This window comes from Dama dama, chromosome 18 (assembly GCF_033118175.1).
Source record: "Dama dama isolate Ldn47 chromosome 18, ASM3311817v1, whole genome shotgun sequence".
In the NCBI taxonomy this organism is placed as follows: domain Eukaryota; kingdom Metazoa; phylum Chordata; class Mammalia; order Artiodactyla; family Cervidae; genus Dama; species Dama dama.
The window spans coordinates 35,760,083-35,775,828 of record NC_083698.1 but is presented as its reverse complement, the minus strand read 5'-3'; the positions used below and the strand labels follow the sequence as shown (position 1 = coordinate 35,775,828).

The 15,746-nt window shown below is 32.7% G+C and overlaps 1 protein-coding gene across 1 annotated transcript in view; it reads right to left on the bottom strand.

Annotated features, from left to right (window-relative positions):
- The window catches only part of PCLO (piccolo presynaptic cytomatrix protein), a 379,046-nt gene that overhangs the window by 65,305 nt on the left and 297,995 nt on the right, over positions 1 to 15,746 (bottom strand). The window contains 5 exon segments of the mRNA XM_061165135.1: positions 4,486 to 4,610; positions 8,333 to 8,383; positions 13,578 to 13,792; positions 14,838 to 14,905; positions 15,439 to 15,547. Of these exon segments, the coding sequence (XP_061021118.1) occupies positions 4,486 to 4,610; positions 8,333 to 8,383; positions 13,578 to 13,792; positions 14,838 to 14,905; positions 15,439 to 15,547 (568 nt within the window).

The following is a 15,746-nucleotide window of genomic DNA, read 5'->3' as shown; positions in this document are numbered from 1 at the left end:
ATTACTGAAGAAAAGTTGCTTGATTTTCTATATAGTGTTGTTAAATAATTTAGTATAATTCAGTAGCCAAAGCATTCTATATCTCTTTTCTGTTGCAGAGTTAAGTGACCACTGGCAACATGAAATTTATTATACATATCTCTGTAAATAATAGCAACTGCCATTTATTGAGAGCTTATTATGTGCCTGACTTATGCTTATCATTTTTGGTGCATTCTTCATGTGTTTCACAAAAATCCTGGTAGGGGGCTACTAAGATTCCTAGGTAGAAGAGGACATAGTTTTCGAGAAACCTCACAACTTCTAAGTGGTAGGGCTGAAATTCAAACTCAAGCTCTTAAGGACTTTACTCATTGGCCTCTTCAGTCTAACTTACAAAGTCAATACTTTATCAGCATAATTCCTTTTCATACTGACAGTTCTAGAAGACATGATGAAAATAACTTCAATATGAAAGATATGACTAAGTGACTTCTAGATCTTCTGTAATGTAATCCAGCACATCTCAGATTGACTATTGACATTTACAAAAAACATGTTCTCTTCTAAATTAAATATAGACAAGCACTGTCATTCTGACAATTTCCCCCTAGTTTCTCCTGATAAAAGAGAGAAAGCTTCTGAATAAAGGGACTGATAATGTCTGTTCTGAAGTGACATGATCACTTTGAAACAAAACTCATTTTGCCTATCAGTCTGAGAGGTCTGGATGATGCCTGAGAAGAGAAAGCCAGTCATAACAAGTGACCTTTCTCAGTTTCAAATTTTCTGGTAGCCATAATTATGTGACTGCAAGGAAACAGTTTCTGGGCACCAGAAAGGTTGTAGTGGCTAATACTATCTTTGAAATATTTAAACTCTTACAAATCAGAAACTGCCTGTTTTGCTCAACAGTTTGTCAGGTTTAATAAAGATGCTGAATTTTATTATCAAAGACAAAAATCCTGTACTGTTAATATTCTGGGTGGGATTAAAATTCCCATCACTGTGTTGCTACAGATGGTACAAGATTCACATCCCCAACTAAATAACACATTCAATTTATATGCAATGAGGTGTGCAAAAAGTGCTTTTGGCTATATATTAAGAAAAACCCTTAACTGACAATATACTGATTTAACACCCTCTAGCAGAAAATAGACAAAGGAGGTTGTTCTCGTGCTGGAACAGGTAAATTATGGCATCCTAAATTGCACAGCAATAATTTTGTGGTACATAAGGTCTAAAGGCATGGAAGTGTTTCAACATTAGGTCTAAGTGAGGGTAAAAGATGAGACAACTCTCATGTTTAAGATAGGATATATATGTAGTACTGGTCATTCAGAAGGCCAATTAATTTCTTCTGAAAAATGACTCTATATTTTTTTAATTTGTCATAGAAGACTCAGAAGGACCTAAGCCATGATTACTGCGTGAGAAGCTAAATGAATTTTAGCAGACAAATTGTAAACAAAAACTTTAGGTATATCTAATTTCAGAGTGATATTTCTTCATCATACTTTTCTATGTTTTTGCTATTTTCTAATTTTCTATCCTCTTCTGCACATATCTGCTAAACATATTTAGTAATGTTGTGATCAGAAGAGTCTGCTATTAGCCTAATTCAATTGATACCAACATGCAGAAAAATAAAAATTATAGCCCAAGTTGAACTGCAGGTAAATGTACACAAAAGGCAAAAAACAAAACAAAACAAAACAACAACAACAAAACTCTAGACATTTCAGCAAAGTTTGACTTATTGAAAGAGAACCAACTCTACCTTGCATTCTGGACAACCATGACTTGACTGCATTGATTCCAAGATCGAGAATGAAGGATACAGCAGGAAAGTAGGAAAGATAGGAAGAAAAGAGTTAGGAACAGAAGTAAGGAAGAAAATGTGAGAATAAAGACTAAAGGAGCTATACCATAATACACAAACAACATGAGGGAGAAAATAATCTTTGAACTAAGGTGAAAATATACTTCACAAGTGTAATACATTCCAAGGTCTTGGTCACTAGAGTAACTAGGAGTAATTTAAAGAAAGGGCTAGGAATTGAATAGGAATGGCATACTAGCGTGCTTTTTGGTCAAATCCCATCTAGAAGGCATATTTTGTTTGACAAATTGCATGGGGATAGCTTTAGGTAGGAACCTCACTCTTCATTTCATTCTAGTTCCCACCCTTCTTTCTGTTACCCACTCCAGAATGGACTGCCACATTCATGACATCTGTCTGATCTTTCTGGTTATTCAAGTTTGCAATACGATTGCAATAGGATTAAAACATATCCTGTAACAAATAAAAGATGACCATGCTCTTATAGTATAAAAAGTGACACTCTAGGGTATTAAAGAAGATAGAAAATTAAAAGAGAGTGTTTATTTTCACTCATTAGCAAATGCTGATTAGACATATATCCTTGGCAGTGATTTCCTCTTATACTGTCATTAAATAACACTAACGGTCAAATGACCCAAATAAAAGGAAGAATGCAGTTATCAGTTTGTTGTTATATTCATGCTAAAAAAATAAAGTACTCGAGGAGAAGGGATAAATTAGAAGTTTGAGATTAGCAATTACAGATTACTACATATAAAACAGATACACAGCAAATTCTACTGTATAGCACAGAAACTATACTCTGTATCTTGAATTGAATCAGTTTGCTGTATACCAGAAACAAATGCAACATTGTAAATCAACTATATTTCAGAAGAGTAGAAACACTGCAGTTATACTACTACATAAAGATATAAACTAACATAGAAACTCCCCTTTCTTGTTCTTTAGGGCTAGTTGAAAATGTCTATCAATTAAAACTAGAGTAACAATACCAGCAATTCTAAGTTTCTAAATAATATTGTTGGGTAGGATGAAATTAAAGGCTGTATACTGAATTAGATATATCACTTGGCAATTTTCAAATTATTCTCTGAGTATTATCTAATCTGATTTTCCTGAGCAACTGAAAATTATGGCTCTCTCTACCATGGCTCTTTCAATATCAACAAGGAAAGTGAGTCTCTAAGAATTGATGATTTGACAGTTGTGACAACTGGTAAGTAGCATTCAAATGCAGCATATAACTCTAATTTAGATCCTGTTCAAACAAACCAACTATAGTTACAGAACATACTTTGTATGATTTTAGTGTTTATAAATTTGTTGAGCTTTGTTTTATGGCCCACAACATAGTTTATGTTGGTTAATGTTCCATGTGCACTTGAAAAGTATATATACACATATATACACACACATATTCTGCTGTTGATGGGCAGAATATTTTATATATATCAACTAGGTCATCAAACTGACTAGGAAAATATTAGGAGGCAATTGGGGGAAATAAGAGATTTAAAAATTAAAAATTATTATGGCTATGTGTGGTATTATAATTATTAAAAAAAATTTTTTTTAGAAATATATACTATTAAGTTACAATAGTTGAGATCTATTTTAAAATAATCTGCATGGAGGGAATGTACAAGGGTAAAAGTGAAACATGATTGGCTAGAAAGTGGTAATTGTTGAAGCTGAGTAATGGGTGCAAGATGGATCATTATACTATTCTTTCTATTTATACTTCCAATGACTGAAAATTTCCCAGTAAAAAGTTATATTAAAATGTTGCTCTTCAAATTAAATGAAAACACAGCAAAAATGAAACCAGAGTCTTCAATAACTGTCCTCTAATTTTTTTCAACTATACCTCCAATTGTTGATTACTTACGGTTCCATCATACTAATTTGCCTAGTATAAATTCTTCATAAAAGGAAATGATCTGTTGGGTCCAAACTACTGGTTTGAAGCCATCCCTGAATTATGATTTATATATGACTACAGCAATTTGCATTTATTATGTGAAAATTAAACATCTCTAAAGAGTACTTGCTTTATACAAACAGTTTCTATATTACACAAGAGATTTAAAGAGATCTTTTTCATTTATCTACCAAAGTTGACATTTCAAATATTATTCTTATTTTTTTATTTTATAATTTTAGAACAGTGATTTGAAAATATGCATGTAAATAATGATGCATCAAGTCATTTAATGAGCATTTAATGTATTGAATAATACACATGTCCTATAAGATAAAAGAGTAACTGATGAGTCCTTGAACATTGGTTTCACAAATACATTTTGGAAAGGTAAACTAATTCTTTAAATCTGCCACAAACAATTCCTGAAATGATTTCACAGTCTACTTGATTGATCATAGCACAAGAAGTTTCTAGAACTGAAATACTAATACGTTCTTATTCAAGCAGCTTTTGTTATGATCATGAATCTCCAAAAATCCATTAAGGCTTAATTATAAATTTTTAACTCCACCTTGCTTACTAATTGGGAATAAAAAAGTATGACATGTATTATAGATAAAACTAAGAAAAAGATATTAAGCTCTTTAGAGATCAGAAGACATTATCACTTTTTTTTTTAAAAAATCACATGGCAATACTTATGATACTTTGAAGACATCACTTTACTTACCCTCTCCCTGGAAGAAGGTACACTTTAACAAAGGGGTCTGAATAACCATTGTTGTCTCGAGGGACTAGGTTTCTTGCTTGGAGAATATGTATTATGAGATTTCCAAGGTCATAGTTGATTTGAAGCTTAAAGGAACAGCAAATATTCCATGAATATTATTTTGTTTTTTAAAAAGCATATAATACATTACCGTTCAATATTTTGCCAGTATTAAAAAAAAATTCTCATAAGAAGCATTAACTGTCACTTTCATTTTATTTGAAACTGAACAGACCAGTTAATGTCTAATTTAATTGGGAGCTCCCAGGCACACATTAATTACTAGTAAATGTGCTGTTCATTCTTTCCACTGTGAAAGTTCTGGCCTGTCTAAAATTCATTTAGAAGGAAAATAACACAGTGAATGCTAGTTACATTTTTAAACAAAATTTCCACTGTTAGCAAAATCAGAAATGTTAATGTTCATAAATACAATTGCCAGAATTTTGAAAATAAATTAACTAACAGATAAATGTATTAGAAAATCTCTTTTGCATTTCATCAAATAGTTAATAGTGGGTAGAATCATTATTTAAACATAAATGTTAGTACTGAATTGTCAGGATATTTAAGAATGTTCAATTTGATCTCTTTCTATAGTACACTAGCTGATAAACCTGTAGCTTTTCTTTTTGTGCCTGCTTTCTTAACAGAGTGAGGTTAAGATAATAAAATACAACTGTTCTTTAATCTCAGAAACTGAAAAGAGGCATTGTCTCATAGATGTCTAACAGCTGTTGTAAAGTTGTCATTGAATAGTAAAAGAATTACCATTCAAACTAAATTTTAAGAAGCCAGCATGATTCAAAATAATTGAATTAACCAATTTTTCTCCTTCAAAAATGAAAAATTCCTTTGGCATCATTTAGATTAGGACAATTCTGTTTGATGCTGCTTCAAATTATCAAATAACAGAAAGGAAAGTGAAAGTGTTAGCAGCTCAGTCTTATCCGACTCTTTGTGACCCCATGGACTGTGCAGACCCTATGGACTGTCGTCCGCCAGGCTCCTCTGTCCATGGGATTTCCCAGGAAAGAATATTGGAGAGGGTAGCCATTCCCTTCTCCAGGGATCTAGCTGACCCAGGGCTCGAACCCAGGCCTCCTGAATTGCAGGTCGATTCTTTACTGCCTGAACCACCAAGGGAGCCCTAACAGAAAGGAAGAAATCTATACTTTGAAAAGGAAAAACCATAAATAAAAATGAATGTACTTTTATAATCATGCAAAACAGATATGCTATATTTATGTTGAAAATGGAATAACTTAGATGAGTCAGCCTTCATTTAAAATTTAATATTAAAACGATTTACTGATTTCAGCATAATTTTGATCTGGTTATGTTTTGTGGCAGAAAAGGAATCTTTGTTCACTTTTCTCAGTACAGAAAGCTCCAGAGTCTCACTGACCACCATGAAAGCATAATGAAACATGAAACAAAGAGCCATGAAGGAACAGGAGAAATAAGAAGTCTAAGACTGCAGTAACTGTGTTTTCATGGAGTACTAAAATACAGGAATTATTCTGCAATTAATTTCACTGAGGTTTAGAACAGCTTCCAAATCTTTAAGGAGAAAATTTCCCCCATTTTTTTCCTTTCTCTGCTAGTCTAAAAGTCCACTTTTAACTGGTGAGGCAGCAAAATCATTTCTTATTGAAATAGAAGTTTGTAGGATACCCTAAGAGAGTACTTTTCAAAGTGTACTCTGTGAATTTGGTGCCTTAGAGAACACTTAGAGTTGCTTAGATGTTACATGTGAGAGAAAATGAGATGCCTCCAGTAACCCTTAACCAGACCTATTACATTCTGGCAATTCACTGTTTGGGTGTTTACACAAGGTTTCATCTGGAATGAGGCTTTGCTAAAAAGACAGAAGATAAAATATAAACGAAATGAAATCACTGTCATAAGAAAGTATCTCCCCTTGCTACTCCCCTTTTAAAAAAAAAAAAAAAGGAAAGGAAAGCAAAGCAAATATCCTGGGAGTTGAAAATATTAGAGCAAATTTCTACTATAAAATTAAATCTTACCACTGAAGTGAAAAGAAAATAAGAACAAAGCAAATGAATTTACTTACAAAACAGAAACAGACTCACAGACAGACAATGAACTTATAGTTGTTGGTGGGGGGTGGGGGGGAAGGATGAAGGAGAAGGGGTAGTTAGGGGATTTGTGATGGACATGTACACACTGCTATATTTAAAATGGGTAACCAACCATGACACACTTGTACAACACATGGAACTCTGCTCAATGTCACATGGCAGCCTGGATGGGAGGGGATTTAGGGGGAGAATGGAGATATGTGAATGTGTGTATGCATATATATATATATGGCTGAGTGCCTTCGCTGTTCATCTGAAACAATCACAATATTGTTTGTTAATCAGCTATACCCCAATTCAAAATAAAAACTTTTTAGAAAATAAGCCTTTCAGTAAAAAACAAATTATAACAAGCCAAAAAGAAATACAGCACATGTTGGCCCTTAAGCAAGAAGTTAAAAAAATGAGACAAAGAAAGACATATTATGAATTAGAATATCTAGCATTCTCTTTGCTGCCTGTGAAATGAAAAGTGATCACCTTTGGCTTTCTAGAAGTGAGAAATAGTAGTGAGACAGCAAGATTGAGAACCCACTGGTGATTTCAGTTCCATCCTGCTGGGTCCTTCTTATTAAGGAGCCCATGTTCTGTGCTTTGTCTTCATTCCCACTCTCACTCTCCACTCTGCTTCAATCAGGGTATGCCCAGATGACAACTGGTTTCTTTGTCTTTGTTCCTCCTCTTTATAACACTTCTTAGAGGCTGTGGCTCTATGAATTTCTATGACATATTTGTTTCAGTTAGCCTCACCCTCACTCTAAAATATCTCCTGATCACTCTATTATGTTGTGGCTAACATCCTTCGGCTTTTGTTCAAGGTTCTTTTAATTTAGTCTTATCTCTACAGGAACATTTTCCTGCAGCAGAACAGATCTGCTCCTTTCATTACCCTCTGGCAGCAGAATTGTTCCTTGTACCATTTCTTCTTCCAGGAAAACACTTCTCCTTTTTCTATGCTTATCCTCAAATTACTTCAAATCTCGGTTACTCTTTGTGAAAATGTACTGTCGTGCAACTAAGACTCACTATTCTTTCCCCTTATCGAAAACGTACTATCTCCAAATAGCTATTACTTTCTATTTTGTTAATTGTTTTCACATGACATTTCTTATCTACCTTAAATTACTTTTTGGTATCATCTAAAGTATCATTTTTCTAAGTTTTCTGAATCTGCCCATTTATGATGCAATATATAAACACAGAAACATGCACACAGAACTAAAAAAAAATAATGATTTAAACTATTTTCTTCTATCTTCCTTGTCAAAATCATCTCTATTAATTTGATAAATTACAGATTGGTTATGACCTCCAGTATGAAAAACACTGCTTTAGAAGAACTGTTCAGCAATTATTTAGCAATTGTTGACCAGAGGAAGAAAAGAGGACAGCGTTAGACTCATGAAACTCTCAATGAGAACTTCAAATTTCCAGGAGAATCTGGCATGTTTGAAACAAATTCAACAACTATAAAGTAAATGAGACTTAATACATTGATACTGTTAAGGTATTAGGTAGATTTCAAAGTACAGAATTCCAGAGGTATAATGAGATTTAATAAAACATATATTGTATAAAAATACTTATACCTATATAAGTCATATAACAGGTAAGGTTCTAATAGTGCTTACAATCTCAATAGACCAATGGGAAAAAGAGCCACAGAAGATGGTGTAATAAGGATCTTTCAGAAGCATTCATACCTGAATTTCCCCCGTAATTGGATGAGAGACCACCTTTGCTGCATCAGGCGGCTGCAATATTAAGACATATTAGATTAATGGATAAACCCTTCACAGCATTTACCATTTAAACTTCCCTCTGAGTTAATTTCTGTTTGGTCAGAGCACACTGCCTGGAAAGTACATTTTGTCCATTTGGTTGCTTTAGATTATGGTGTCTCCTTACATTTCTCAATACATGTTTTAATTTTATAGATACATAAATCTCTTTTTCATTGTGTGAAGCCTGTTTTTAAGCTATAATTTTATATCTGAAGTAATGTACATTCAATTACTTAAGAAATGAAACACTTTTGGTTGAAAGTATTCAATTTAAATATTAATGGATTTTAAATGTCTATAAGAAAATGAAAAAGATATTGTTTTTACTTGACTGCCTAGGAGGCCAAAGTTATAAAAGTCCACCTCATATTCCTTTGCTGGGTTCTCAATCCAGTCCTACTCTCTTCTAGAGTGGGACACCCAGGTAACCAATAGCATTTCATACCCCTTTAATTAAAAAGTCCATAACATTCTAAGTTCACATTTCCTTAATAATTTTCTTATGTCAGGAAACCCTTAAAAACCATTCAGAATGTGACCTGATAAAGTGATTCATTCTGCTGATTAAATGACTGATTACTGATCTATTACATTTCAGTAGAATGTACAAATTTGTACCAAAGAAGGAATGATGTCCCTGAATCTAGATCTATAGCAGAATTTCAGGCAATGTGGCATCACTGTAGGGAGACATTTACTAAAACGGAGGCAAGCTTACTACCGACAAAAAAGACCCTGTCTCCCTATATACACATCATATTGGCCTTATATTAATAATTAACTGGAAAAGGAAAATCATAGTATTTAGGTGTATTTCTGCTACTTTTTTTCATTAATTTATGCTAGAAATGAGAGCTATCAAAGACAGCTATCTTCCAGGTCTTGTTCTGTGCAATATTTAAAATAATGTGTAATCATTGGTAAAGTTATAGAGAAGGGGTTAAATTTTCTAAGCCATATATCCTTTATTAGTAAAGTTCATTTACATGAATGGCCATTTAGTAACACTGAAACTACGCTCTGGCTGCAAAGGATAAACTGCTAGTTACTGAACAATTATGTTTACTTAATTCTTTTACTGTTTAACTTTTAAGGAAAGAAAAGGAGTCGAGACAAAGAAGGACTACACAATTTCCTGAAACTCTATCTCAATTAAAGATGGGAAGTTTCCTAAAATTAGATATCCATGAATCTGAATGAGCAAGGCTGAGGGATAATGAGAGATAAGAAGTCAAAAATAATATTAAAAAAACCCCAAGTAATGATTGATAATGTATTTTGTTTTGATTTCATTTTGATGGTTGTAACTCATTTGAAATATGATCATGCAGACATAACTAGATTCAATGCAGAGAATAAACTTATGGACAAATTTTAAATGTTCTGGGTGGGGCAATGAACTCATAAAGGCACACAAGGATGCAATAATATCTGTGTACAGTGGGCAACCTACCAGCTCCAGGTAGTTATGGTTTAAGATTAGAGACAAGTATTTCTTTTCAGTGATGTCATGCCTTTGTGAAGCTGGTTTTTGATGACTGTGGTGATAAAAAAAAATGTATTAAAAGAAATTAGTGTGATCAGTGTGGAAGAGGAAATGAGTGTCAGTGTCCAAACCGCTTCTCCCATCTGAATAACTGTGCAGTGCCTGTCAGACACACATACCCCACTGATAAGTAATTTTAGTGTATAACTATGAAACAGATACATTATTTTATTTCATTTTATGTATTATTTTTCCAATGGTTACTAAGATGTTAGGACATAAATACTAATTAAATTGTTGGGACCTAACTACATAATAAATGTTAATTGTTTTAGGTATTTCTTTTGGTATAAGGGCAGTATGAAAAAATTACTGAGCTGTTGTGTGCTGTGATAGAAAAGTCTGGGAGAGCAAGGACCTATTTCATTAGAACACTTAAAATTAGTAAGCATTTTAGTTGACATTTATTTATACTATGACTTGGGAGAAATTATTCAGATATTAAAGATAATATGAAGAAAATCTGATTAGATTTCAGAAGTAAAACAGCTTGAGGCAGTAAAATAAAAATTTTGGAGGCAAAAATTCATATTGAATTAGTAAACAAAATAATTTAAAATGGTCATATGTATATATAACATAATTTAAACCTACATCTAAATAATTTAGATTCACCTTTTACTTATATTTACTCAGAAGCAATCATTTAAACTGGAACATTATTAATAGATTAATAATTATTTATGAATAATCACTCAAAACATTTAATAGACGGTGTTCTAAATATTCATAATTAATGTATAATTATGCTATGGTTTAAATATTTTTGTTTTAATGTATTCCATAATATTAATGTTTTATAATTTAGTATATAGTTAGCCTCATAGCTAATAAAAACAAAAGGATGTTAAAATTATAATTTTCTAAATTAACTGAAGAACATATGCTATATTTGAACATATTGCCTGACTCAGAAACATGTAAGCTTCAGACCATTGCTCAGTATTTCTCTAATCTCTCGATGTCAATATTTTAACATTGCAGGATTTGTAGAACAGATAAAAATAAGTATTGCCTTATGCATACTATAAATATCATTAAGTTTATTTATTTTAAGAAACTCGGTACCAGCTAAAAGTTGATGATAAACCCTCCAAAAGATGAATAGGTAATAGTCCCTTTCTTCAAGAGTGTTAACATCTATTCAGTATACATTTCTATCAATATATATAAAATCTCACTAATAACCAGATTTGATTACTGTTATTACTACTAATAAGAATTAAAAAGCAATCTATATACCATCACGTCAAGTAGACTATAATGTGAGCCACATAGGTTATTTCAAATACTCTATTAGTCACCTTAAAAATGTAAAAGTAAATGGTAAAATTAATTTAAAAAAATATATTTTGTTTATTTGGCTGCACCAGGTCTTGGCTGCACCCCACCGGTAGCATGAGGATGTTTTAGTTGGGTATGTTGGATCTTAGTTGTGGCATGTGGGGTCTAGTTCCCTGACATGGGGTCAAACCTGGGCCCCCTGCATTGGGAGCATTGAGTTTTAGCCACTTGTGCAATTAATTTCTACTGACATATTTTATTTGATGCAATTTATTAAAAATAACATCATTTTATTATGAAATCAATATAAAAATGTAATGAGCTATTTTACATTTTTTATACTGTCTTTAAAATCTGTTGTATAATTCACATATACAGCATATCTCAATTAGGACTAGCACATTTGAAGTGTTTAATTGCCACAGGTGGCTAGCAGCCACTGTCATGGACAGTGAAGCTCTATAGCTGTTTCAGCAAAACCTCTGTAAAACTACACAGGTCACATTCTTGGCATAGAAAAGAATTACCACATATCATAAAATGTGTCAGTATCATTACCTTGATGTTTGTCCTATGATACCTGTGTTCATCTTGCAATCATTGCCAAAAAAGTTCACATAACAAAAAAACTATATTTTTTACTCCCATAATATTATAAAGACTCACAGGTGCCACTGATGTTTTAATTTAATTTTAATTTATTTTGTTATGGTCAATGCAAGCTACTGTACTACGTACGTGCTTAGGGAGCTATAAAGAAAATAAGAAATGGCTTTTGATTCTTAATGAGTGTATAGCCCACTTAGGAGGATAAAATAAGCAAACAAGTAACCATAATTAAGATACAAATGGTTTTAATAGATACATAAAGCATCTGGCACTTTGGAGGGAGGGAAGGAGGAGAGAAGGATAACTCTAACTTTAAGGAAGGATTAGAATATGGAAAGGCTTAGTAGAGGAAGGGTTTCTGTTATTTTTGTTTATCATTGGCTCTTCATTTTCTGCAGATTGTAGAGTAAAAGCAAGGCATGGCATATAATGTCTTTCCATTTACAATTATCTAGGCTTCTCCTCTATTTATTATCCCAATATCTTTTGTATGCCATGACTTAAGCATACAATTTTCTGTTTCTCATTTTTTTTTTTTTTTCGTGATGCATTCTCTTCAATGTTGGTTCCTTTTTCCCATTTACCAAACTGGTTCATTAGCTAAATGCCAACTTTCCTAACCCCACTGTCCTAGTGCCCTCTGCGGTTTTTAATGACCACCAACATTATAGCTTTACTGAATTTGTTTATATATCATTTTTTACCTATACTTAGATCAGCACTTCTTAAACTTCAAGGGGTATCACACTCACTTGGAGAACTTATTAAAACTCAGGTTACTTGGTCTTATCCCTGGAGTTTCTGATTCAGAAGGCGTAAGGGTACGATCAAGAATTTGCATTTTTAATAAGTTCCTGCCTGATGCTGGTGCTACTGGACTGAGCAGGCTTTAAGAACCACTGGTCTACATAGTATACAGGGATGGATTTTATCCATCTTTGTATCTTGCATACAAATTATGACTCATGGTACTGAAGGTGGCATCTAGAAATATCTTTGGAAAGTAGAATGAGTTGAGCCTCTTCTTGTTTAAACAAACAAACAAACCCTTTTAAATGTATTTATCAATCATGAAGAGAGTTTTTCTATTAATAATCTATGGGGGGAAAATTACAAATTGTCTATATTATCACCTGATTCTATTAAGTTAAAATTAATTTATGTTTTCTTTTAATTCCCCAGTAACTCTAAAATAATACTGCTAGAAACATTTATTCTAACTGAAGAACTGCATGAAGAAAAAGTTTATTAGTATGGAATTAGGGATACATTTCAAAATAGCAATACTGTATTACTGGCTTTCTTTGCTTCTTGTTGTCCTAAATTATCCTCATTTCATGGTCTTTTTTACTATTTATTTAAATTACAAAATGTAATGTATATCTTGTGTTTCTAAAAAGATACAATGACTATATTTGATACACAAAAAGGTTCAGATTTATGTGACAACAACAAAGAAAAAGAACAGGAAGCATCAGATACATTTTTTTCAAGTCCCTCATAATAATTGCCACAATATTTTAAGAAAGAAACACATCATTTTGATACATCTTGTTCAGTTTTATACTGATATGGAAACCTTTTTTGTTTGTTTCAACAGATCAATAGGAAAGGAGAAATTACATGAGAAACACCTTTAGGAAATGATACTCTATTTCCTGTCTCCTAATTTGAATAAGGAGCTAGAAAATAAGTAATCTCGAGGTTGCATTGGGCATGTCTCACCTTGCTGCTGCTGTGCTTCTTTTTGCTCACTGAGGGTGACCCTGGCTGCCCAGGACTGGGAACGGAACTGGATCCTGCTGATGTAGGACCTGAATGAACGTGAGATCCCTTTTCAACAACAGATGACAGAACCAGTGGTGACTGCTGTAGTGAGACCTTCTGGAGCTCTGCTGCCAACTGCTTGGGATCAACCCCTGGGGATTTCGCTTTATCCACTGCAACAAAACCAAATGGCTTCACATATTCTCGGTTTCATAGGTATTTAATACCATGGAACTTAGATATCTGAGTTCTAGATGACAAAGTCAAAATGTTGTATAAAACAATTTAAATTAAAAAGAAAATCATGCAAGTGTACCTTTATAAGTCTATTTCTAAGGAAGTCTAGAAGGTTCAGAGAAAAATTAAAGACTACTGAATTACAGAGGAAATTTGAAGTTCCTATTATATCATCAGAAAAATGCTTGTAAATGTTTTATACAGAGAACTGAATGCATGACAAAATATTTTATTCACTGGAATTTAATTTCTATGATTGGTTGTTTTTATTCCCTGAAATCTTATATATCTATTTTTCTAAGGGGAAATTTCAAAGAATATATTTACATTTACAGTTGCATGAAAATTTCTACAGGTTTTGATCTTCTCTGTTTAGTGCCATAACCTAGACTCTTAGAGATATTGGCTATAACATAGGAAGTGCTTGGTAAATATTTATTGAACATGGAACAACAATATATTTAATCTTATAAATGAACTAAATTTATAGACTATATATTCTATCTAAGAAAGAGTTAAATCTACTTCACTGTGTACTTATATATTATATTGATTTTTATTTATTATAAAAGGCAATCAAAAGTTTTAGCAGTGTTCCAGAGCTCAGCTATGCTAAAAAGAATCTAGTATCATCCAAAAATTATATAGGACCCAAAATAAATGACTCCATGGATTACTTTCATGTGATGAATTTAATTTTAAAGAATTCAAAATGTGAATTCACACAGCAAGAATTTCATGTGAATTTCTTTAATGGCTCTAACATGTATATGTGTGCTTCCCTAGAATACTAAAATGAAACTACAATGCTTCTAATTTTCTTACTATCACATAAATTTATAAACATCCATAAGTCTATGCATTTATTTTTGCCTATATCTGTGTTTGTGTCTATATCTTCATCTGTAGCTCCATCTGCCTCTACAACTGCTTCTCCATCTCCATCTTCACCACACTTGGAAGCAGACTGCTTTCACCTACCAGCTTTTGGTGGTTCATGGAGCTCTAGGTGCTGGGGATTTTCAGAATCTGACAGCATATTGAGGTCCCTAAAAATTAAAACAAAAAAAAAATTAAGAAAGCAATTGAGGAAGTCTGAAACAAAAGGCCCCTTTTCCCAACTACGCTGAGTATTTTTTTCAGTAGGTAAATGAGAAGTGGTTAATGATATAAAGCAATTTCAAAGCATGCTCACCCTTCTAACCAAATATATATTTGCAATGCTGTTAAAAGTCAGCTGATAAAAATGATTATTTAAGGTGAAATCTTTATGGATTAAATATAAGTTCATTTTGAAATACTGTACAAATCCATGAAATCTAAATGGGTTTAGGCTTCATTTATATGATGCATGTTTCAAGAAAATCATGAAAGGGGACATAATCAGAAACAAAATTAGCTGAATTCTTTCTGTGTGTTAGACTTTGATTCTGAACACAAGACATCTATAAACTTGCATTCACTTTATTTTCTAATTACAATATATCTTGCTAACTGGCAAAGGTTCCACCTTAACAATTTTAAATTAAAAGAGCCATGAATAGCCAAAAAAATGGAAACAAAAAGATGGGGAAAAACTCACAGTCTTACACATATTTCTGCTTCCCCATTTTGCTGACTAATGATACTCTGCACTTCTTCATATGTTTTAGAAGTTAAAGGAATTCCATTCCACTCCAATACTTGCATTCCTAAAAAGAAAAATTCAAGTATAAAATAAAAAAAAAGGTATGCTATGTCTCATCTGGGTCCAAAGGGCACAGAAGACATTGCTATGCATTTAAAAACCACTTCAGCAGCCATTCAACTGAGCACACCATTTCAGAGAACATCAGTTCAGAGTTCTCTGGAACATAAATACCAAAACCACATGTAGTCTGATTTCATCAA